At 36.6% G+C, this 25,802-nt stretch overlaps 2 protein-coding genes and 1 pseudogene across 3 annotated transcripts; all 3 read right to left on the bottom strand.

Moving 5' to 3' along the window:
* Positions 1–6,374: 6,374 nt before the first annotated feature.
* Positions 6,375–9,225, bottom strand: LOC105137880 (ADP,ATP carrier protein 1, mitochondrial-like). Of its 2 annotated transcripts, none has more exons than XM_011043797.1 (4): positions 9,058–9,225; positions 7,445–7,961; positions 6,990–7,361; positions 6,375–6,896 (listed from the first exon to the last, which is right to left on the bottom strand). In XM_011043797.1, the coding sequence occupies exons 2-4, from the start codon at positions 7,931–7,933 to the stop codon at positions 6,597–6,599; spliced, it is 1,161 nt and encodes a 386-aa protein (XP_011042099.1). In that variant the 5' UTR covers positions 7,934–7,961; positions 9,058–9,225; the 3' UTR covers positions 6,375–6,596. The 2 variants fall into 2 exon arrangements, with proteins under 2 accessions (XP_011042099.1, XP_011042100.1); XM_011043798.1 differs by having other exon boundaries at positions 7,445–7,956; positions 9,059–9,225.
* A 2,069-nt stretch (positions 9,226–11,294) lies between these two features.
* Positions 11,295–12,291, bottom strand: LOC105137931 (uncharacterized). Its single transcript, XM_011043882.1, has 2 exons — positions 11,946–12,291; positions 11,295–11,830 (listed from the first exon to the last, which is right to left on the bottom strand). The coding sequence occupies exons 1-2, from the start codon at positions 12,289–12,291 to the stop codon at positions 11,295–11,297; spliced, it is 882 nt and encodes a 293-aa protein (XP_011042184.1).
* Positions 12,292–13,781: 1,490 nt separating this feature from the next.
* Positions 13,782–22,895, bottom strand: LOC105137930 (probable copper-transporting ATPase HMA5; annotated as a pseudogene).
* Between the last annotated feature and the right edge of the window lie 2,907 nt (positions 22,896–25,802).

Genomic DNA, 25,802 nt, shown 5'->3' with positions numbered 1-25,802 from the left:
GCTCACTTATTGGAGCGGTGCGCTTTTCTTGCTGAATTACTGTTTAGCCATTGGACACGAAGCAATGGTAACTAGAAAACAGATTTAATGACAGAAAAGAAAATACGTAGAACCCTTTTACTGTTGAAGATAAAACTCTATTGTGTTATGTTTTTTAAGTTTAAAAAATAACTTAAATTTTCAACCCAAAAAAACTTAAATAATAAAAAATTTAAATAAATTAAGAAAAACAAAATTAATATTTGATTTTCAAAAAAAACTTAAATAATAAAAATTTTAAATAAATTAAGAAAAACAAAATCAATATTTGATTTTCAAAATAAAATAGGAAAAGAAATAAAATCACCATGAAACAAATATTTTTCTAAACTAAATAGAAATAATAATAATTTAAAAAATATTTTTTTTCTACAAAATTATTTTACATTAGTTTATTTGGACAAGGAAGAATTCACCCTCAAGTTTTAGTTATTGCATTGACATTGTTGTTAACTTATGCGTGTCTCTTTCCTTAAAAAACATTTTTATTTTTTTATTTGATCATATTCAATTTTTTTGATTTTTTCTATCATAGTTGTTCTGTATTATATAGTAATGCTAAAATAATTTGAGATTACAATACACAACAATCAATAACTTAGAATTATTAAACTTTAATATCAAATAATGCATAAACATAAACATTAGGACAATAACAAAAGTGAAAAAAGGGCAAAAATAGAATGGAACACAATAATCATAATTTATAGTTTTATTGTTTGAGATAAATCTCTATAATATATTATTTTATTAAAAAATTTACAACTCTTAAAAAAAAGCTTAAAAACAATTCAAACAAACTAAAAATTTTGAAAATAAAAGAAAAATAATAAAATTTCTAAAACAAATTAGGAGAATTATGATGTTAAATGAAATCAAAATCGCTATAAAAACATATTTTTTAAAACTAAATTAAAAATAATATGTATTTTCCCTCTAACAATCCCCCTGCATCACCATTACCATTTGCTAACCTTCCTCGTTACCATCGCTTTTTTTTAATCAATTCCATTAATTAGATATATGGGCCATTTGTCTAATCGGTAGATTATATACTATTATTTGACTTAATTTAAATCAATTCACTAGATTTATAAATCAAGTTTAATGACTATACTTTTTACAAATTTCCACATTTTTAAAGATACGAGACAAGTTGAAATTAAAGGGTTAGATCATATACAATTGTTTAACTTAATTTAAAGAGAGATTAGTTTTAGTGCATCAAGATTTTCATTTATGTCGATAGAATCATGCAGTTTCAATTAATATATTCATGGAAATTACTATTTTACAACCATTTCTTTGGATACATATGTGTAGGAGCCAGCACCTAAAACATACCAAGCTAGTATATATTACCTTGCAATGTTATCAAGATCAACTAATTAAAACCAATTCACCATCATAATTGACTGAGTTCAAGTGAGATTTCATCTTACTTTATGTAGTTGAAACATCAAATTACTATAACATATGTTAACATCACGTACAATCATTTAAAGCATGGTGCGCCGGCTTAGATTATAGTTCTTATATGGCCATGTCCCTTTTTTACTCTCTTTGCAAACCACTTGATTTGTCTAGGAGAAAAGAAGGCTCTCCTCTCTATCCACCGCCATCAATTGTAAATATTTAATTTTAAAAGGTCTAATTTAATTAATTAAAATTAAAATTTATTTTTAAAAGATTATCTATTTAAGTTTTCTAAATCTTAGAATTATTAAAAATTTATATAATTATTAATTTTAAAATTCATAAAATTAGTTAAACAAATACTTATATTAATTTTAAAAAATATTTCAATTCAAAAATAGAATATATTATTAGAAGTAAAAAATTTACCACTTGCCAGGGATTGCCCGCAGTTGTTAAGGAGGCTAACAAACATCGAGCCAATGGACCCAATATTTGTTTGAACATGATTTGGGGTGGCGCTGAGTGGTTAGCTTGTGTTATAGAAACTGGACCTCATGTGATATGTGGTTAAAGGAAGATCACCAGACCATCTGATTCTCTCAGGAGGAAGTTGGTGTCAGTTAAGGTTGGTTGGTTGGTTTAGGAATCAGTCTCCAAAACACCACATTCATTAAAGATATAAAATACTTGCCTTAGCTGGAATGCTACCCGTCGTCCGCTAAGCAAAATTATGCAATGGGGCCAGTTGTGCTTAAAGCTTCCTCAAGGTAGGGCACAGTTGAGGTTTTGATGACATGGAAAGGATCAAATTTATGAAGTAAAGTTTGGAATTTCCTCGAGGGGGGGTCTACAATGTGTTCTGCCATGGACCCCATGGAAGTAGAACTCTCATGTGCTTGAGAGAATCCGTGCTTATTGAGTAGGGTTGGTAAGAAATTATCCAAAAAACTGTAGAGAAGTTCTTGTAACAAGTATGGATAGAGTGGTTAGGTCCGCAACAACATGGGGCAAACTTGAATGGGATTTTTACTTACACCTTCCACCCTTAATTTCTCTAATTTGTTCATCCACCTTAAAGTATGATTTTTCTATTAACAGATGCAGGTAGGTGGAGAATTTTTGAGGAGTAAATGAGAATGGTTGCCCTAAACCAGCTTGATAGGTGAATGGTTAGAACAAAGGCCATTAAATGGATCCTTTTTAGGTTAAAAGTCTCGACAAATTTGTTAAGAGTTTTTATTTGGGTTGAAAGGATAGGTGCCAAGGCTACATTCCCAGCTTGGCCTATCCCGTAGTTTGATCCTTCTAATGTGTAGCATAAATGTCAACTAGATCAGCAGTTAAACCAGGAAAAGTGCGTTGATGACATTAAATTTGTGTGGTTTAAAGGAAAATAGGTAAGAGACATAATCACTGGAGCAAAAAGGCAATTAAGATGGTGCAGAGAAGTAAAAAGGAAAAGGTGAAAATTGCACTTTGTGTTCATCTTGATTCTTGATAGTAAAAATTGGTACTCTCTGTTATTATATAACTCGGGAATCGACCTAGAAATAATCTAAAACGAATTGGTTTTCTTAAAAAATAAAAAACTGACTTGGCTCAAACTAAATTCTAGATGAAGGATGAAGGAATCACCGAGTAACATGTCTGGTTGGGTTGGCTATTATAGCTATCGCTACAAGGCAGTACAGAAACAGATGGTTGTGCATGCCAGTAGTTCAAGTTTACGATGATTGGAGGCTACACCAATGGCCATTGCCATGGCCCATATGGTCAAGCAATCAGTGTGGCCTGACCAAAGAGCCTAAAAGGCTGTCAGGCATGTGGGAGAAACAGAGAGGTGACAAAGAAACAGAACATGAATGTGAATGAACAAAACCTAGCGTGCAAGCAAGGACGAATCATTGTATATATATATTCCCTCATTCCTTTTTGTCTCCACACTTGTCAAAAGTTAAATTCTGTTTTAGGCTATCCCTGCTGTTGATCTCAAGACCCAGCATTGGATCCCTACTTGCAAAGATGTGGGGCTGCGTCCCCTCCCCTCCTCTCTTTTTTTTCCGCCTTGTTTATCATGTTTTGCACCCTACCCATAGCTCTTTCAAGGAATTTCCTTTTAGCACTCCCGGGTGGGTTCAGCACAGCCGTATTGCTCCCAGAGCAAGATCATCATTAAGCAATCCATGACTGTTGTTGTCTCAGTCCCGCATGCAAGAATGCATCTGATACAGAGAAATGCCAACTGGGTTTGAACTTGAAATCCTAAGAGTCATCCAAAACTTTTGAAACTCCAAATAGTAATTTAATCCAAACTCAATGAATACAATACAAACCGACCTGACTAAATGAGGTTGTTGTTTTTTTGGATATTTATTTTATCCTTGAATGAATAATAGATGTATTGTCAAACCTAATTTGAAATAAATCCAAATTGTATAACAGATAAATATATAAAATTGCTTGAATATGGTATGAATATCTAAATTATTTACTTAATAAATAGGATATAATAAAAATATGATTTGTGGATGCTCATTCTCATTGGTATTCAAACATAGAAAACTCTAGTTGTCTGGATAATTGTATTAAACATTCATATACATGTTCAAATTGAGGATGTGATTTGTCTCTAACAATGTAAGATGTGATGACCCTTGGCAATACTCATCTCTTAAAGTTTCTTTTGAGAATAATTTAGGTCTTGTGGGCTTGACTCTTTACCCTACTATGGACTAAGTTCATCTTCTTTCTGGGCTCTTGTTTCTGGTCCTTCTAGGCTCCCTCAGACAGACCACTCCGTGCCTCCTCCCACATGCCAGCTTCTCTGTACAAATTTGCAAGCAAAACATGTATAGCACTGTCACGGGGATCCAACTCAAGAAGCTTTGAAGCTGCTCTTTCCCCTATCTGAAGATCTCCTTGAATTCCACAGGCAAAGAACACATGCCCCACACCATAGCATCTGCCTCCATTGGCATTGTTTTAATAATCTCTTTAGCCTCCTCCAACAAACTGGCCCTACAAAGAAGGTTCGCCATGCAAGAAAAGTGTTTATGCTGTGGAGACAGGTTGAATCTGGATTTCATTTGGTCAAAAAACTTGCGACCCTCCGTGACAACAAGCTGATAGGACCCCAAGAAAGGTGGCAGCAATCCAATATCAATCATCCTAGAGAAGTTAAATATGGAAGAGCTAAACCTCCAATAACAGCTGTCCAAGTCGAAGAGTTTCTTCCTGGCATCTCATTAAAAGCCTGATGAGCCTCTGTCATGTTCCCACATTTTGCAGATGTCACTTAATGCAGTACCTAGGGCAACATCTAAATAGAGACTGTCTTTTGAAATAATTGTGAATCCATGTTCCAGTGTCGAGGGCTCCATGTTGTGAGCAAGCAGATAGGCAAATTTCAATCTCTAAATTACCAAACGGTACTCTTAACATTTGTTCTTGTATATGAAACTAATCAATCTGCGTGATTCGATCACAATCAAATATTGCTCACTAGTTATTACTTCCTACTGGTCCTCGTTTGGTTTGGTTTTGAGGTTGCATTTTCGGTATAACCTCGGTGTTACCTTGTTTTCAAATGGATTTGAAGGGTGTGTTTGAAAGGCGGTTTAAATTATATTTTTTTTTAAATAAAAAAAATCAATTTTTTTTTTATATTTGTAAATAGTTTTGATTTTATATTCGTAGAAAGTTTTGATATACTCATATTAAGAATTAATTTTTAAAAAATATTATTTTAATATATTTTTAAATAAAAAAATATTTTAAACCATAACCGCTATTATATTTCTAAACACACCCTAATATTAATGCATTCAAAAGGGCGTTATTAGTTGACCTAGTAACTCAAGATCGACTATAAATAAGTTTGATTAATGCATTTGAAACTTGGTTAATTATTTTAAAAAAACAACATTATTTTATTTTCTTTATCTAAATTATCATCATCATTTCAAATAAAATATTTATTTTTAAATTAATAAAGTTGAGTTAACCCACTAACCCATAAATTAAACCATATCATTCCATCTATTATTAAAACTTTGGCAAAACCAAGTTTTATACCCATGTTCTAACTAGTTTAGGTAATATTTGGCCAAGGATTTAATCATAGATTTTGAATGCGTTTTAAAAAAATAATTTTTTTCTTTGTTTTAATTTTTTTTTATATTTTTAAATCATTTTAATATAATGATATTAAAAATAATTTTTTAAACATAAAAATTTATTATTTTAATATATTTTAAAAAACAACCTCAAGACTCTTAAATACAAAAATCCAAATAACATTCCTTCTTTTTTAGGAAATTTTTGCGAAGACGGGCCTAGCATATTTTAGGCAAGGATTGTGTGGAGACACTGTATTTCCCTAGAACAACTACTTTTATTTTGGAGTCCCTTGAGAATACAGGAGCCATAGGTAGGCTTTTGGTGTTTGGGCTTGGGGCCACTGTTGCAAGTTGCAACTATATATGTGCACGCTCTCTTTTCTTTGTCGTCGAAGTTTTTAAGAGAATGTCCATGGTTTTTGAGAATGTCGCAGCTTCATGATTTTGGATTTGCTTGTAAATCATTACCAGTTAATTGAACCATGTGACTGTCAAATACGTTGGAGCTGATGCTTGAACTAAACTGAAGTCGTGAGGAGTTACGCCATCTAACATTCTTCTATAGCTGGGCAATGGAGATGCAAGATACCAATTGTTGAGAGCATGGTGAAAAGCATACCTCTTTTCCCTCAAAGGAAAAAATCATCTGTTTGTCTTCATTTTCAGACCCCATTGCTTCCTCAGGTGTGTTTCAGAGTTGAAAAACATCATACAAACATAGAAGCCTGAATGAGGTCCATCGCATTATTCGATCGCGAAAAGGTATAACTTATGCAATGGACCGTAAAGAACCCAGAATGATAAAACGAGAAGGATAATTTATAGTTTTGATGTGTTCAAAATCAATGTAGTGCAATCGCAACAATTCCTAAAAGACAAGACTACAGCAATGGAAATCCTGAAGCTGAAAAAAGTTAATCCAAATGAGTCTAAAGAATTATCCAGAATAAATTCTGGAATGGAACTCCAAGAATTTCGTCACCATCTTTGATGATTGTATGGGGTGAAGAAGAATGAGACTTAATTAGGCCCCCCGGAACCGTACTTCTTTCCCAAGACAATCACCTGAAGCTTGTCATATCCGGCAAGCACACCAGCACCAGCAACAGCACGGAGGATGTTTGCACCAGCACCCTTGAACAGGGATTTAGCACCCTCGTTCTTAAGGATCTGGGAGAATGCATCGAGGGAGCTCTTGTACTTGACAGCTTCACCAGATGTCATCATCATTCTTCTGCGGACAGTGTCAATTGGATAGGATGCAAGACTAGCACCATTAGTGATGACCCAGCCAACAGCAAAGCTAGCAAAGAAACTATCCTGTAATCATAGGATGAGCGAAACAACATGAGAATTTTCACCTCAACAAATGAAATTGTAGCTGTTAAATAATTTATGTTAGAATCTACGAACCTGCAGCTTTCCAGTCAGGACGACCGGCTTCAAAGAATCATACAATCCAAAATACAGACCACGGTACACAATAATACCAACACATGAAATGTTAAATCCACGATAAATCCCAGCAACGCCATCTGATTTTAGTGTCTTCCTGTAGACATCAACCAAACCATTGAATTGCCTCTCCCCTCCCTTCTTTCCAGCCTTGGCATCATTTGCAAGACGTGTTCGGGCATAATCCAAAGAATAAACAAAGAGTAGTGACGAGGCACCAGCAGCACCACCAGATGCCAGGTTTCCAGCGAAACACTTCCAATAGCCATCACGGTCCTTCTTGAAGTTGAAAAGCCTCTTAAAGTAATCTTTGAATGCAAAATTCAGGGCCTGGAGGAGAGTTCATAGAATAACTAGATAAGCACAAAAATAAAACCCAAACAGGTCAGTAAAGTATTCAGGATGAAAGAAACCTGAGTAGGGAAGTAACGGATGACATTAGCAGTGTTCCCTCTCCACAAAGACATCGTCCCCTCATCTTTTATTGTTCGGCTGAAACATTCTCCAATTCCCTTGTATGGTTCAGAGAGTCGACCAGCCTTGATCATTTCATCCTGGTTTTGGATCAAGAGCTTCACACGCTCAATGGGAGCTGCAGCAGTTTTTGACACGGCAGCAGAAACACCGCCCATAAGAAAATCAACAGCAAAGCCAGCCAAGCCTTTCTCAGACGGGGCTTGGACAAATACCGTTGCAGTAGATGATGCAACCAATGAGATGTCAAGGCTAGACTGGCATGGCCTTGTCATGGCATACTGGAATCCCGCATTGGAATAGTTTCCATTTGCAAACTGCCTTCGGTGTAAAGCAGGTCTCCGAAAACCTTGGGGAAAGCTAGAACTGAGATGGACCTGGCCGGCCATCTTTTGCATGACAGACGGTTGCTGGCCCCTATCAGCCATTTCCTCACACAAATAATTAACCCCTGTTCCAAATTGAATTAGTAACGCGACTAATTAACCACATTTGTTCTTCGAAACAGTTTCAAAGTAAAGTGCCCACAATAGCTTCGAATGCATGTATCACTCTAACGCAGGATTCAAGACATGACACTTGCACAGTAGTCAAATCATGTTTTAAGATCAAAATAAAATAAAAAACAACATCAACAATAGTATCATATTCTAATCAATCAAAGTGTCGATTCCAAATCAAGTGACACAAACATTCTTCACTTATTCCAAAATCCCGAAAATACCAAATCTTTCTAATCCACACTAATAACAAACATATTCAAAAGAGTAATGTTATTTTTTTAAAATTAAAATAAGAGAGTGTTAAGAAAATTTAAAAGTATGGTATCCGATTATTTTTTAAAATAATTTTTATTCTTAAATATATTACAATAATTTTTTATCTTTAAAAAATTATTTTTGATATTAATATATTAAAATGATTTAAAAATATCAAAAATATATTAATTTAAAAAAATTAAATATTTTTGAAAGTATTTTCCATAGAAAATTAAACTAATAATCTCAAGCATTGATGGGGTGGACCTCTACTGCCACCAAGACCTTAGGATTATTCAGGAAATCATTCGGGACAAATATTTCGGAACAAATAGCAATATTCTGATCAAAATGAAACAAAACAATAATCACAGACCAAAAAAACAACAACCCGTTTCACATATCATAACAAAAACTCAACTAACCATATATTTCAAAGGAAAAAACAAAACTTTGAGATCCAATGAAGAAAAGAAAGATATTGATATCGAAAGTAACCTGTTGGTTTAAAATCCTTGAAAAAAAAACCCTAAGTAACAGATCTAACAAAGAAGCCAAGAACCCACCGAAAGAGGGAGGGAGAGAGATCTAAGAAAGAAGTGAAGTGGGTTTATATAAACATGATGGTGTCAATGCAAGACTGGCAAGACACAGACAAGTCCGAAATACAAGGAACCCAAGACAAGGAACTAGACTGGAAAAAAACATGACAGTTACATATGAACTGATTCATGTGGCGTGTGAAATGAAAGGAAAGGAAGTAACTTTAGAGGAAGAAAGAGAGAAAGTGAATGCCTTCTTGTTGGTGTGAAGAGAGAAAGGAGTCTTCTTCAGGGTCTTATGGAACGGCAAAGTGGGAGACGAGATGCAGTATGAAAGATTATATATGGATGGAGGGAGAGAAGAAATGGTGAACGAGAGGGTGCATGCAATCATACTAATCACACCCGCTCGGGTCTCACTCAGGATCTTGCCGGGTCAGCAATGTAATCTTTGTGTCAAAACATTTCTTTGAAAACAAATAAATATAAAAAGAATCACTTCAATAATAAGAAATTGTTCTTTGTGATAGATAAGGAAAAAATGAATAAACAAATGAAAAACATGATTATTTTTTTAAAAGTATATGAATACAAATATGACAATAATTTATATAAATTATGAATGATAATCGGTTGTTTTTATGTGTGAATTATCAGGGGCAGAGATAAGGGGCTGGCAGAAGCCTCAACTCCTGTAAGAAAAAAAAAACCCAGCCTTCCCCTTAAATAATTTATAGTTTGAGCTCTAAGACTAGTTAAATTTAAATTTTAGCCTCCTAAATAAATTTCCTCACCCTTCTGGATCATGGATGTTTACTATGCTTTTATGGATGTTTAATATGCTTTAACTAGTGGTTGAAAAAAAAAGAAAAAAGAGTGCTGACTTGTTCGAAGGCCAAGTGTATTTGAATATTTAGTGGGCAAACGGAGATGATCTTGGAAGGTCTCATGTTGATAAATGAAGAAAATGGTATTGACATTTATTTATTTATTTAGGCTTTAGGAAATTTATTGATTTGACTAAGGTAGAGTTTAAATATAGTTTAAATTAGAAATCAAAGAAGATTGATAACTAACATGTCTTGATTCCTTCGTACCCTAACATGAGAAACATCACCAACCTTGTATATATCAACACGGTTCAGAATAAGGTTAACAGTTATTTCTTTTATCTCCCCTCATTTTCGGAAGAAAAAAATGTCGCAATGAGTTTTGCATAGACTGCGTGTTCCGACTGCAATCAACCATTCAACAAGGATGAATATTAGGGAGAGCTTTCTGAGAAGTCTTTGGGGGCCATGAAAACAATATGAGGAGTGCTATTAATATAGGAGGTAACATCTTCGCATACAATCCGCTGAATTTAGTATGAGATCGTGGCTTGCTTTGCGCCTCACTAAATCCAAGCGGAATATTTTTTCCCAGAAAATTTGGACCTGTTCAAACTCCTTGCAGTCTGCATCCCTTGGCAACTTCCTTTCCCTGTACTTCAAAAAAAAAAAAAAACATGTCACAGGACCAATGAGCCCTTGAACTGTATAAAACAAGGGCGTAACCCTCTCATGATCCCTGGCCATTACTCTGGATTGAGATTCTCTCGTGATGATCATTATGTTCATTAAATCTAAACCGTTGAATTCAAATGGACGTGAACTTCCACATGGAAATCTAAAGCATGACAAAACAGTAAAGCAACAACATAATATAAAGACAAACATCAAGTTGTGGAATCACGACTTATTCTAGCGCCAGGGGGCAGTAACAATAACAAAGCACAATAGGAGCAACATAGTGAATGCGGCTATTAGCATGTCTATTGATTGTTAGAACATTCAACTCAAAAACACCAGAGGGGAAGTCTGGATACTAACTCACACAAACAATGATTTGAAATGGCCAGTGCGAAACCTGTGGAACATAGGACAAGAAAAGAAGAAAATGGATGTTCCATTGCCTGTAAATGAAAATGCTTGAAGCATGTTTATTTGGTAGACACAAAAGAAATATTCAACAAAGTTTTAAAGCAAGAAAATATCACCTACGAGCATGAAATGGTGGAGGGGGGTGGCGCCGTTCACATTCGAGGAGCAGACTTGTAGCTTCTGTCGTGTAAAGGGAATGCACTGATGAGAAGACGAGCAATAAAGAGCTGTTGCACAAAGGCTTTGCATTTTATAGCAAAAGACAATAAAGTCTCTAACACTCATAAGGTTAATTTAAAACAATATGTGCGGTAAATGATGTTAGTTATTTCATTTACATGATGCTATAAATATTGTGGGATAGTCGTACAAGATACAAGGAGTGAACTGTCAATCCCTCTGTAAGGAAGCTAATGATGTCTGCCCAGATCAATTTGATCTCTTCCTTGCACTCTGTCAATACCATGGGAAGTAGGGTCATATGCTGGTTCTGAACTCCTCAAACCCATTTCCAGTGGCTTCTGCCTCATTTGAAATGCACTCTGCCTATTCTCCAGTCCCATCCTCTCATTCTCCAGCCTCAACCTCGAACTCCTTATCTTTCTTGCTGCAGTATCTCAACCACTTGAACTGTTGTTTCTCAAGCTCAAAAGCTTGAGCCTTGATGTTGACCCTTTGCTCTAGGAGTTTTAACCTCTGCTTCTTAATCCACTCCTTTCTCTCCCATGGCAATACATTAGTGTCTTGAAAAATTGCTGTCATTTCAACACCAAAGCTATTTTGCCAACCTGATTGAGAACAAAGGTGGGAATGCTCTTCATTCACAATCCTTTCACACAACTGGCCCATACTTTCCCAAGTCTCATCAGCATTATTATCAGCTTCATTATTCGATTCATCATCATCACTGTCATCATTTCCCTCAACTTCATCCTCCCCTGACCCATTCATATCTTTTGAGCACCTCTCAAGAGGTAATGAACAACCTTGTAGATCAAAATCCTGGCAATTGGGTGTTCTTTGCCCGTTATGGTAGGCACAAATTTCCATATAAAACAAATGTTTCGAACTCCATATCTTTCCGACATCATCCTTCGCCTTAGCTGAAAGATGAGGCATTGAGTCCATAAAAGCGGGGTTCTCCACAACTCTACAACTGTTGTGGCGAAACATGACACCCCTTGCCAATCATTAGCTTTGACACTGTTTTCCACTCACCTTTCTTCTGCAAAAGCCCGGATTTTCTCTTAAGCCCCCCCATACCATCAAATGTATCGTCATCACCCACACAAGCAACCACTGAAATAAGAAGCCTAACAACATTATCTGTCCATTTCATTCGCTGCCATGGAAAGCCTTGTTTGCCCTTAGCGCCAGTAGAGTTCTCACCATTCCCATCTTCCATAAAACTCTGGTCATCATCTTCACTCCCATCGCCACTATGTGCACTGTTAAACGGACTAGCAGCTCTTCCTTTACCAAAATTCACCAAATATCCTTTTGATGTTGAACCTTTCATTTCCATTAGCCCACTTGGTTGGTGATCATTATCAAAACAACCCATTACCTTCATCTGATGTTGGTGCGCTAGTGAGGGATGACCTAACTGAGATTGTTAGTGTTTATGAATCGGTGACTCGAGGTCTAACAAACCACCACTTGAATCAGAGAAAAAAAGACCCCTCAAACCCGAATTATCCATGTCAACACACTTACTCCTGAATTCCAAAATCCTGATGTTCTCTTCAACGGCTCAGCAAATTAAGTAACAGAAAATGAACCACAATCTCAAATTCCATACATTTCAATGCTTAAGAAATCATTCATTCCACTAATAACCACTTGGATCATCTAAACCAAGTTTCCATTATCAAAAACTTAACAGCCAAAGAAAACAAAACCCCGAAATATCCCATTTTCTTCCATTTTCCTACATTTTCTCACCAGCCAAAAAAAGAAGGTTCACCACCATCCTAACCACATTAGATTAATCACCAATCATCCAAAATCACCCTACAGGCTTAATCTCCAATATTTATCAAAAACCCATAATTTCTAAATCTGCAAATATACAAAAAAAAAGAAAAGAGAAACGTTTTAATCAAAATCAACTAAACAACGCAACAAGATCCAATCTTTTTTATTCCAATAAATAAAGGTTGAAAATTTTCCTTAATAAATTGATAAAAAGTGGATCATTTTTTGATGAACTAAAACAAAAAACACAGCACAAATGAAACAAACAAGAGGTTGTTCTTTTCGCAAGCTAACTTTTGTAGAGGGTGTGTGGGAGTGCATTTTATAAGTGTTTATGAAAAAATTTTAAATTTTTATTTTTAAATTAATATATTTTTAATGTTTTAAAATTATTTTAATATATTAATTTTAAAAAATAAAAATTATTATTATTATTTTTAAATAAAAATACTTTAAAAATTAACCACGATATTCTAATCCACATGGAGCTTGTCACTGTGGAAAGGGGAGAGAGCTTTGAAAAGAAAAGGTTTTGAGAAAAAATATGATTAGATATGCCACGTGTTGAGATGTTTTCGGTGAAAAGGGTGTTCGCCACAGGCAAGGGATGATACTAATTTACTGATAATCAAACGTTTTGTATAAGGGTAAATTTCAATTTGCCCCCTGAATTTAAATTCTTCTTAAATTAGCTCTAAAACTTGTTCTTGTCTCAATCACCCCTTTCGAGTTTGAAAAGCTTTTCAATCTTCTCATTTCAGTCTGTTTTCATTTGGAAAATTGATTGAAGAATGAGGCATTATTAACTTGGTGTTCTTCAACAACTTAAGTAATGATTGAAGAGGACATAATCTAATCAAGCCTCCTTAACTCTAAACTTTTGTCATGCCTTTTCTGCAACCAACGCTTGAACCCTGTTGTGTTAGTGCCAGTTTGGCAACGCGGTGCACTGCATTACGCTAGCTAAAACATCAAAAATGATTCTTTTGTTGTGGTGCATTGCGTCGCCAAACGGTGCATTAGTCTAGAGCTACAAAGAGAAAAGACTTGTGTCAATCTTGAAACGCAAAAATAAAATGCAAAAAGGTATTCACTTTGTTTTATATGAAGTAAATTACAGTGTATCAGCTGAAGAAAGTAGTAATTAACGACAGATGTCAGGAGTCCAGCTCTAAGCTAGCCTGTCACCATTTTTTATACATTTGAAGCTCCTAGGTGGCCTTCTAGCTAGTGCTTTTACAGTGCTCTATATGAATAGGCTCCACGTAAGACTGCTACAAAAGAGAGGAACAAACCGCACTAAGAGATGAAGCAGCCATGCAAGCACCAGCAAGTCAAGGAGGTAACCGAATTCCAGTGAAAGGGTACAGAATGCCAGCAGCAATAGGCAAGCTAATCATGTTTTAGCCAAGTGCCCAGAAATAGTTAATCCTCATTTGGGAGATGGTCTTTGGGATAGATCAATAGCTGCAACTACATCTTCCCAGTTGCTTCTGATAAGAGCTATATCAGCTGCTTCTATGACCACATCTGTCCTAGCACCAAATGCCATCCCAACATCAGATGCAACCAGGGCTGGTGAGTCATTTATTCCGTCTCCGACCATTGCAACGTTCATCCCTTCCATCTGCTTACAGTTTCGATCAGAAAATTCAAGTCAGAATTTAATTTCTTCATACAACATTTGCATTTGGGTGACAGGATAATTGATGTGAAATTTGTGATTTTATGAGAACTCTACTTAGGTAAACATGTAATCGACAAAGCTCTTTCGAGGTCTCCTCAGATTAGTTTGTGCCTCATTCCCTTTTCCAGGCCAAACTATCATCTTACTACTAAATGGATACTGAAGATAGAATGACTCGGAGCTTCAAAATTCATGAGCATTAGATTGTCTACAGTGAGTGTTTGTTTCAAAATAAATTCACCTGTAACTCTTTGATCTTGGCAGCTTTTCCGAGGGGATCTATTTCGGCATACACATCCTCAATTCCAACCTCCTTTTCAATGGCTGTGGCTGCAGCCCAGTTGTCACCTTTGGTCATGATGCTTGAGATGCCCAGTGAGCGGAGAAAAGACACAGCAAGCTGAGCTTCTGGTCTCATCACACCAGCCGCAGAGAAAGCTCCAGCAACCTTCCCATCAATGGCGACTAGTATAAATGTTCTAGCCAATGCTAATTTTCAGAGATATAGCTCTCAACTTCATAACCAACAGATACATTGAAAGCATTCATGAGCTTCTTGTTCCTAACCAAAACCCTCTGTCACCAACTTTTCCACTTACCCCAGTTCCTGTTGGTGGGAGAAACCACTTGTGGTGGCTTTGAAACACTCGGAGAAAATAAAACACACTCTTTTATTTCAAGAACAAAGCTTACAATAATATAAACAAAAGCTTACAACAACCCCTCTCTTTTTCTCTCTTTCTCTCTAGTGTTTCTCTCAATCTCTCCACACATAACTGCATAAGCTTAGCTATCTATATATACACGAACTCAAAACAAGAAAATTCAACCTTCAAGTGTGAAGGCGGTTTTTGGCCGACGGTATGAAAGCGGCTGGCGGCCGGTGGCTGGTCGGTTGGTGGCTGGGCGGTGACAGCTAGTGGCTGCCTTCCTTGACCTTCTGGATTGAGTTTACTTCAACAAATCTCCCCCTTAAACTCAATCGAGGGATGTCATTCCAAGCATGAATTTCAAATTGATAAATACTTCTCTTTTCAATGGCTTGGTAAAGATATCTGCAACTTGATCATCTGTCTTACAGGATATCAGCTCGATTTCTTTGTTCTTTACATGCTCTCGAATAAAGTGATGACGTGTATCAATATGTTTACTTCTTTCATGATACACTGGATTTTTTGTCAATGCAATCGCTGATCGATTTTCGATATAAATCTCTGTAGGATTTTCTTGAGGAAATCCCAAAAACTTCAGCAAATTCCTTAACCATATTAAATGGCATACAACTGAGTTGGCAGCAACATACTCAGCTTCACAGCTTGATAACGTGACAATTGATTGCTTCTTGGATGACCATGTGAAAGATGTATCTCCCACGAAAAATACAAACCCTGTTGTACTTTTTCTTTCATCCAGATCTCTACCCCAATCACTATCCGAGTAGCTAGTAAGATTGAAATTTATACTTGAGGTATAAAACATACCTTCATTTATTGTGCCTTTGATGTAGCGAAGAATTCTCTTGGCTGCATTCAAATGAGACTGGTCTGGCTTCTCCATATATCTGCTGATCAATCCGACTCCGTAGAGTATATCTGGTCTGGTACATGTCAAGTACCTTAAGCTTCCTACTAAGCTTTTGAAGTAAGTTGGATCAACATTTTCAACTTTACTTTTCCTCAATTCCACTCCATTCTCAACTGGAGTTGATACCGGATTGCAGCTTTCCATCTTGAACCTTTCAAGAATATCTTTGGCATAACTGCTTTGGGATACAAAAATCCCTTCTTCTTTCTGCACCACTTCTAAGCCAAGAAAATGTGTCATCAGACCAATGTCTGTCATCTCAAACTCTTGTACCATGCTTTTCTTGAAGTCTTCGAACATGGTAGGATTGTTGCCAGTGAATATCAAGTCATCAACATATAGGCACACAAATAATATGCTGCCATCTGCTTCTTTCTTCACATAAATTGCGTGTTCATATGGACATTTTTCAAATCCATTATCTTGAAAATACCTGTCAATTCTGGTATTCCAAGCACACGGAGCTTGCTTCAAACCGTAGAGGGCTTTCTTCAACTTGTATACTTTGCCTTCATTTTCAGCATCAATGTATCCAAGTGGTTGTTCAACATAGATCTCTTCTTCTAGGAAGTCATTCAGAAATGCTGACTTCACATCAAGTTGATAGATCTTCCATCTATGTTGTGCTGCTAGTGAGATCATCAATCTGATTGTCTCTAGCCGGGCTACTAGAGCAAACACTTCTCCATAGTCAATGCCTTCTCTCTGTTTGTAGCCTTTCGCCACTAATCTTGCTTTGAATCTTTGCACTTCTCCTTTTGCATTCTTCTTTGTCTTATAGACTCATTTGACACCTATTGTTTTCTCGTTTTCTGGTAGATAAGTCAGCTTCCAGGTATCATTCTTCTCAATGGCATGTATTTCTTCATCCATTGCTTTTATCCACTTCTCTTCTATGATAGCTTCATTGAAGCTAAGTGGGTCACTATCTACAAAGAAACAAAATAGAGTTGTATCTTCCATTACTTGAGTGGCGTCATACAGCTCTTCTAGATTTCTCATCCTTCTTGGTCCTTCTGATGAGGATGCTGATGATGATGGTATTGATGATGATTCTGGCGTGTTTCTCCTGTTAAATACAGGAAATCTGTGTACCGGACTTTGTGGCTCATCTTCTGGTACTATTGGACCTTTTGCAAGTACTGTTGGTACTTCTTCATCTTCAAGGATCAAATCAGTGCTGATCCATTTAACTGCTTCTTGGTCATCATTCCATTGCCAAGTTTTATCTTCTTCAAAGATAACATCTCTGCTCATAATTACCTTCTTGGTGATGAGATTATACAGCTTGTATCCCATTCTTCTCTCACCATATCCGACAAAGATGCATTTCTCACTTTTATCATCGAGTTTGGTCCTTCTTGCATCTGGGATCTTTGTATATGCCACACAACCAAAGACTCGAAGATGAGTAAAAGTGGTTTGTGACCACTCCATGCTTCTTGTGGAGTGACAGCTTGCAAACTTCTAGTTGGGCAGCGGTTTAGCAAATATACTACACATGATACAGCTTCAGCCCAGTATTGCTTGGGCAGCTTCTTTGCTTTGAGTAGACTTCTTGCCATATCAAGAATTGTTCGATTCTTCCTTTCAGCTACACCATTCAGCTGTGGTGTATAAGCTGGTGTTGTCTGATGTCTGATGCCTTGTTGTGTACAAAAGGCTTCAAAGTCATTTGCTGTATATTCTCCACCTTGATCAGATCTCACGGTTCTGATCTTATAGCCACTTTGCTTCTCAACAATTGCTTTAAAATCTTTAAAACAACTGAACACTTTTGACTTCCTCTTCAAAAAATATACCCATGTCTTTCTGCTAAAATCATCAATGAAAGTGAGGAAGTACCTATTTTGTCCAGTCGACATAGGCTTTATAGGACCATACACATTTGTGTGTACTAACTTTAGTGGCTTGTTTGCTTTCCAGTTGACTTCTTTGGCAAAACTGGATCTGTGATGTTTGCTGAGGACACAACTCTCACAGACTTCTTCTGGATAATCAATGTGGGGTATACCTTTAACCATCTTCTTGCTTGCTAGCATCTTCAGACTTGTGAAATTCAGATGTCCAAGCCTCAGATGCCAAATCCATTCTTCACTGTTGGTGATGGCACTCAAACACTTTGCTGCATCATATTGGATGTTTAAAGGAAACATTCTATTCTTGGACATTTTCACATAGGCAATTAATCTTCCATTGTAGTCTGTAATTGTCAGATGACAATTCTTCATATAAAGTGTATAGCCTCTCTCCAAAAGTTGACCTATGCTCACCAAGTTCTGCTTTATGGCTGGGACATAGTAGATATCGGCGATGTAACTATGATCGCCATTCTTCAACTTGATTGGGATGTTGCCTTTACCTTTGAATGAAACTTTTGACGTATCTCCAAAGGTGACAAAACCTTGTATGGTCTCATCTAGATCACCAAATAAATCTCGTTGGCCACACATGTGATTGCTGGCTCCAGAATCAAGATACCAAATATTCTCTTGATTCTTGTCAAGTCTTTGTTGGACAAATAATGCATCTGCTCCTCTACTGTTGACATCCTCTTCTGTATAGTTGACTCATTCACGTATCTCCAGTGGAGCTTTCTTTTGACATTCAGTGCTATAGTGGCCAAATTGATTGTAATTATAACACTGAATATTCCTCTTGTCACGGTTATTGTAACCGCCTCCTCTTCCTCTAGGAGTGAATGCTTGTTGTCCTCGACCTCCTCTGGTGGTGTTTCTACCACCTCTTCCTCTAAAACCTGTATTCCAAGAACCTCTGCCTTGAAATCGTTGAAATCCTCCTCGTGTTTGTTGACTTCTTCCTCGAGTGGTGTATCCACTTATTGAAGTCTCCCCTTGCTCATACCTGTCTTTGAGAGACAACTTTGCTTGTAAGGCATGCTCAATTGCCTTATCTCCATTTCTTTTTACAATCTTCTGCTCATGAGCTTGTAAAGAACTCATAAGTTCATCCACTGTTAACTTGTCCACCTCTTTGGACTCTTCAATAGTGACAACAACAAAATCAAATTTTGGATCTAGGGATCTCAAAATTTTCTCAGTAATTCGAGTATCTGAAAGGGCTTCTCCGTTTCTTCTCATCTGATTGACTATCACCATAATTCTTGTGTGATAATCAGAAATGGATTCTAAGGACTTCATTTGTAATAATTCAAATTCACCTCGCAAAGATTGGAGACGAATCTTCTTTATTCTGTCAGCACCTTTGTATTTTTGTTGGAGAGCCTCCTATATTTCTTTTGATGTTTCTGCGGAAGCAATGATTTCAAATGTCGCTTCATCAAGACCTTGATAAATGATGGTCTTTGCTTTGTTGTCTTTTTTTCTATTGGCTTTGAGGACTTGCTTCTGTACCTCTGGTAGAGCATCTTCTGATTCTTTGGCCTTCGGTTCCTCATAGCCATATTGCACAATGTCTATACACTCTTGTGAACCAAGGAATGCCTTCAATCTGATGCACCAACTATCATAGTTGTCTTTGGTTAGCTTCGGGATGAGTGTTTGTGCATTTTCTATAGTCATTTTGCTCTTTAAATGACTATATCACCTTTTTGGGAGTTGAATTTGGAAAAACCGACACCATAGATGGATCCGGAATGGTCCAAATAGTAGGGAACCGGTCTGCATTTGTAGAAAATGGGTCAAAAATAAGGTGAACCGGTCCAAAAACCAATTCGGGTGGTTTGCTGGGTTGAATCGGGAATATTCCAAGGAATATTCTTTTTGACTTTGACTTTAGAATATGGCTTGGAGCTTGGCTCAGCTTCGGAATATGGTTTGGAGCTCGGCTCGGCTTCAAAATATGGCTTGTGGCTCGGCTCCAATATGGCGCGTGTTTGGCTCACTCGTCTTCTTCCTCGGGGCGCGTGGGCTACAGTGCTGAAATTTCAGACGGAGAGTGTGGTCCACCCCGTGCTCCGATTGATCTGATTTTTGCACCGTTGAGTTCGTATTGATGAGCTCTATACTTTGGAATGATCAAAACTTGTTTTTGACAACTTTGAAAATTCGGATATTTCCCAAAAAATACCTCTGTTTTCTGACGAACGGGGCTCTGATACCAATTGTTGGTGGGAGAAACCACTTGTGATGGCTTTGAAACACTCGGAGAAAATAAAACACATTCTTTTATTTCAAGAACAAAGCTTACAATAACATAAACAAAAGCTTACAACAACCCCTCTCTCTTTCTCTCTTTCTCTCTAGTGTTTCTCTCAATCTCTCCACACATAATTGCATAAGCTTAGTTATCTATTTATACACGAAATCAAAACAAGAAAATTCAACCTTCAAGTGTGAAGGCGGTTTTTGGCCGACGGTGTGAAAGCGGCTGGCGGCCGGTGGCTGGGCGGTGACAGCTGGTGGCTGTCTTTCTTGACCTTCTAGATTGAGTTTACTTCAACAGTTCCACGATGCACCTCAAAGTCCCTAACCTCTGTGACCTGTTCTCTTGATGAACCATGCTTCTGCCACAGCCACTTGGCATGCTCCACCACAACCTTTTCTAATGGATGTTCACTATTTGCCTGAGTAATCAAGGGATAGAAGTCAACTTCCACTTTCATCATGTTACAAAATAATTCGAGATGTGTGAGTCAATTTTACTTGTAAAATTTTCGTAACTTTTGCAAAGTCCCTGTGTACTGGCATCAAAACCTCTTTCATATTGCATCAAAATCCTTAACTTCTTCTATGAAAAATGGCATGGAGAACATAGGCACTCACCTGTACAGAAATGACTGCATCACAGAAGTCCTCTAATGAAACAGTTGAAAACAGCACGTCACTAACTACAGCAGGTTTCCCAATTGTCAGTGCCCCAGTCTTGTCTAACACAACAGCTGTCACCTGCAGAAAAAATTAAATTTTTGGTTGTCAAAAGAGACATTAAGATTTAATAATGGATTCTTTTCAACCGAGAAACTTCAGACATGAATTGATTCCTACCTTTTTTATTAGGTTTCATTTTTTGTTTTTCTTGTCTTGTTGGATAGAAACTGGCTACTGCTTTTCCCAGAAATGATGGCCATACCTTGTGTGCCTTTTCAAGTGCATTTCCTGTCGCCAATATTATTGCTGTAGGAGTTGCTAGGCCTAAAGCACATGGGAAAGCAACCACCAGCACTGAAATACCAAACTGCAATGCAAATTCAAATTCATCCATGGCTTCCGGTATCCTATGTTTCAGAAAAAATTCCGAAATTTCAAGGACAAACCGTCCCAACCATGTTATAAATGCAGCAACAACATGATTGTGGATGGAAGGAAAACAATGGTATCCTGTAAGTAACCATTAATTGCTGGAAATCAAAGACAAGTGTAGAGTAAATATTCAATGGACACAAGTACACTCGCTATAAGAACGAGAAATTTTGAGATCTGGTCAGCAAGTTTCTGAGCAGGTGCTCTGGCAAGCTGAGTTGTTTCTACAATTCGAACAATTTGGGAAAGTGTAGTGTCTGATCCAACATGATTTGCCTTGGCTAGTAAACATCCTTTCTCATTCAAAGTCCCGCCGATAACCTGTTGAAGACATTAGAAAGAGAGGTAAAATTTTAATGTTCTTAGTTTGTAACAATTTTATTTCTGAAAGTGGCAGTGCAAATGAGTAGAGAATAATATAAATCATATCTTTGGATGACCTAACCACTTAAGCTATTAGATTGAGATAGTTCTTCTACAATATCTCACTTGAAATGCTCCCACATAAAATCTGTCAAAGTAATCAAAAGAAGAAAACATAACCCTATCAGTTCCAAGAATAGTAAATTTAGGAAAGGAAAAACAGAGCTAATGTATTTACCTTTGGCCAAAAACAAGCTGCACTGGTGTACAAAGGATCTATCTCAGAAGCATACCAATGGTGAGCATCTTGTAGATCTTGTAGTCTAACCAGTTCTTACAAGGAGGAAGCATGGGAAGCACCATCGAGAGTATACATAGTGGAAGTGTAAACAGGCAGCTAAGGCAGAACTGATTTCTGAAAGTTCGAATTTCTTGCTGCCACCCCACGTCTCTTCCACTTGGAGTGACATGCAAGCTGGCAGTGTACACTTTAGTACCTTTTCCAGCATTCTGGATGCTGTGTGTGAGAGATCTTGGGCCAGTGATGTCTGGTTCATATGTTACCGTAATTCTGTTTTCTGTCAAGTCCATTGCAACATGATTTACACCTTCAAGGGACTCTAGGGTAAATTGGATGATGGTCGCATCTTCCACAGAGCTCACTCCTTCAAGTTTTAGACAACTTTTGTTAACATCAACTGCAGTGCCTGAAAGTTCAGCTTCAAAGCCAGCATCTTCCACTGCTTCGATGATGCGATCAATATCAGTAAGGTTAGGATCATAGTGGACCCTAGCTTCTTTAAGATCTAGACCAGCAACTCCTTTCTTCACACCATCAACCATTTTAAGGGCACATTCAATGGAATTAGAGCAGCTAGTGCAAGTCATTCCTTTGATTCTAAGCCTGCATACTGCAATATCTTGCTCTGGAAATTCACTAACTGAAAAACCTTCCGCCTCAACGATTCCTTAATTTTTATTGCCTAAAATAAGACCATATTGTTAATGGTGAAAAATAGCAAACTCAAGCAGATTTAGTAGTAAAATCAGTCTCGCATACTTATGCACGATATATACTACATAGAGCTGATTTACACTGGTGAATTCAGGTACATATTTGACGGCAGCCTGGCCTTGATACGATGACACTGAAACACTCTCGATTCCATTGACCTTTAAGAGTGCAGATTCTATGGATGTTTGACAAGATGCATAGTTAATACCCCCAATTTTGAATGTGATTGTCTGAGTTTTCTCCTCGGGAATATCTATTAAAAAACTCCCTGAAGGCTGAAGCAAAGGTGCTTGAAGATCATCCCTCCCATCAACGTCCATTTTCCTAGATCAAACAGCTTGAGAGTTTAAATCTCACAGTCCTAAACAAAAATTGAGCAGCAACACAGAATGTTAAACACCTTATACTGCTATAGCACATGCTATGTTAAACGCCAAGCTATTTGTGGTTTAATGGTGTTTCTAGAAAGGGAAGTCAATGAGTTCCCAATTTATTGAGTTCTATTGAAAATTTAAGGTTTCGCAAACTCTAATATTATAGTTAAATTGTAGAGAAAATTTTATTTTAATAAATTCTGAGTGTCAACCTGTAGACTTAGTTTGGGTATGAAAAGAACTTGTTTATGAGAAGGTGACCTCTATTTTACAGGCCTCTATCTTACAAGCCTCTAAAATGACGAGTATCATTCTTCCTTTCAATGCAATCAAAAGATTGTTAACCAAAAATTAGCTAAAAGAAGAGTAGATTACAATGAGGAGAAAAGAAATGAACCAGGTTCGTCTACATTAACAGCTCAACAGTATCCGCAATTCCAAACTAGTTTGTGAAGAACAAGCGATTAAAAAGAAGGAAAAGGCTGAAAGCAAAACCTCAAAGTGTGCTTTCAAGATTCTTATGAAAAATACTGATTTCAAGAAATTAGTTAAATAACAGAAACCAAGCGAAGCAAGCACAAAAACCTTCAACAACAACCAAGCTCATTGCAAGCCTAAAACAAAGACATGAAATATTCAAATTAAAAGAAAGACTTTGCCCACAAACCATGGACAAACTAGTTTAATGACTTCAACACATGTTAGAGAACAAACCTTACAACCAATGGCAAAGAAGAAAGAAACTGAAAGAAATAAGCTAAAGAGAAGAGGTTCACAATATGTGATTACAATGGAGAAGGGTAGTGAATTCTTGTCAGCCTGAAAGTAACCCTTCTGTCTGAATTAATAATACATAGCAGACTGGACGACAGTCTTCACGAGGTTATTCAGGTTTTAAAAGAGGGTTTTATCACAGAATAGGGAAATAGTCATTAGATTTTAACTAGGGAAACAGAAGCAGCCAGTTTCCTGTTGGAGTAAGGAGCTACCCTCTAGTGTTTACCATAAATTTTTGCCAGCCAGCACTCTCAATGCAAAACATCTTACTGAGTTCCCCAACTTGGTAACCTCCACTATACGGGAACCTTTTGCCTTTTTCATTGCATAAAAAACCTTAACAACCACCAGCTTTTTGCATAAAAAACTAGGGTCTTCGTCGCAAGTTAGCTAAATATTTGTCTCCGATAGAGATTTCCAAATATGGAAATCCTGGTCTAATGAGGTAAAATTGTCAGAAAATAAATCCTAACACGCTAACAAGGGGTTGGTGTAGCAGTAAATGAGCACCTCCTAGAGCGTTGATTTATGAAATCAAGAGTTCGAATCTCAGTAGCTTGTACATCTCTGTTCATAACCATGGCTAACCTCGAAAAGATTCTAACTTCTGGCCTTGACATTGGTATCACATATAGTAGCTTGTACGTGCATCTCTGTGCATAATCATGGCTATCCTCGAAAAGATTCTAAGTTTTGTCCCTGACATATATGCGTTGATGTCCTTCCAGATTAAAAAAAAAGGCGACAATGCATCTTAATAATTTTTCTTGGCTCCCTTCTACTGTAATTTCGGTGTTAATTCTCTTTTTTCTCTGCTAAACTTGTCATCAAAGAAAATCTGTTTTGTCACGTAAGAGGGAGGGCACAGTTATGTGGGGGCAGAAAAAGAAAGAAAAGCATGATACATGACACACCATGCTATGTTCCCAACGAATTTCCCACTTTCTATTTGATAATTTTTCCAATGAATACACTAAATTAGACAGTAGAATCGATATCTCCATCATCCATTCTGTTTATTGCAACTTGCAACTAGAAGACTGGAAATGGACATGGAGGAAGAACCACCCTAGCTCTTCGAATCTTTACATTGTCATCGTTCATACACCGTCTTCGGATATCGATCGGAATTAGAATAACGTTTGGTTATTGTCTCGGAACAAATAAAGTATTCATCACACTAACTAGATGCAAGCTAGACATGTCAAATTGCAAGTTTATATATTTTCCAACAGGAGACTCCATCTTCCCCTTGTTCATGTGGATGTTAACTTGCAGAAGAATCAGGAAAGCAATAAATTATAATGAAAACGCAAAATCATTGTGCATATACGAAGGGCATCTATGTGTTTATTATCACAGCAATAAGAGAAGAAACATGAGCTCTATTACCACCTCTGAAGCAGATTTAATTCCCAGAGAGTTGTGTATAGGAGAGAAACCGGGCTTTGTTTGGTTATTTAATAACAAAAGAATGACAGTGAGACAAGGGCATGTAAATATGTTTTTTTTTAATATTATATCAGATTACATAAATATTATATTAGATTAAAAAATTATATATTTATTAGATAAGTTTGATAATATTTGTAATTTATTTATTACTTGTTATGTAATATATATATCATTCCAGTTAAAATCATTCACGTTAAAATTATCATCTCTACTCCCTCCTCTTTCTCCATATACATAAAAAAAAATGTAACAAAACAACACCAAGTACCGCAGCCAACAATTCCCACAACCAAACCTTTCGAGCCACTTTCTCAAGTTTCGAGCACTGTTATTAAAGTTGGTGAAAATCTAATTCAATTTAAAAAAAAATGTAAAAGAATATTATTTTAATTAATTTAAATTAACTTAAGTTAAACCATTCAATTCATAATTACCTTAAACATGTGGGGTTTTATAACTTTGGTTCAAAGTATCCAGCCCTAAATAAATTGCCCAAAATAGATTAACACGCTGAAAAGATTTTAATATACATATACACACTAGTTATTTAACTCCCGTTTTGCCACAAATAATACACTCCAAAATGTCTTACCATGCTGGAAAAAATTTAACATATATATA

The sequence above is a fragment of the Populus euphratica genome, unplaced genomic scaffold, assembly GCF_000495115.2.
Source record: "Populus euphratica unplaced genomic scaffold, PopEup_1.0 scaffold70.1, whole genome shotgun sequence".
Classification (NCBI taxonomy): Eukaryota; Viridiplantae; Streptophyta; class Magnoliopsida; order Malpighiales; family Salicaceae; genus Populus; species Populus euphratica.
The sequence above is the reverse complement of the archived record's forward strand: the minus strand, read 5'-3'. Positions and strand labels throughout refer to the sequence as shown.

Excerpts from the sequence above, each read along its gene's own strand:
- LOC105137931 (XM_011043882.1), bottom strand. The coding sequence starts at position 12,291 with ATGGGTTGTTTTGATAATGATCACCAACCAAGTGGGCTAATGGAAATG. Across the intron at positions 11,831-11,945 it reads CGGGCTTTTGCAGAAGAAAG|CTAAGGCGAAGGATGATGTC; the intron begins GTGAGTGGAAAA and ends CTCATCTTTCAG.
- LOC105137880 (XM_011043797.1), bottom strand. The coding sequence starts at position 7,933 with ATGGCTGATAGGGGCCAGCAACCGTCTGTCATGCAAAAGATGGCCGGC. Across the intron at positions 7,362-7,444 it reads TCCGTTACTTCCCTACTCAG|GCCCTGAATTTTGCATTCAA; the intron begins GTTTCTTTCATC and ends ACTCTCCTCCAG. Across the intron at positions 6,897-6,989 it reads TCCTGACTGGAAAGCTGCAG|GATAGTTTCTTTGCTAGCTT; the intron begins GTTCGTAGATTC and ends CTATGATTACAG.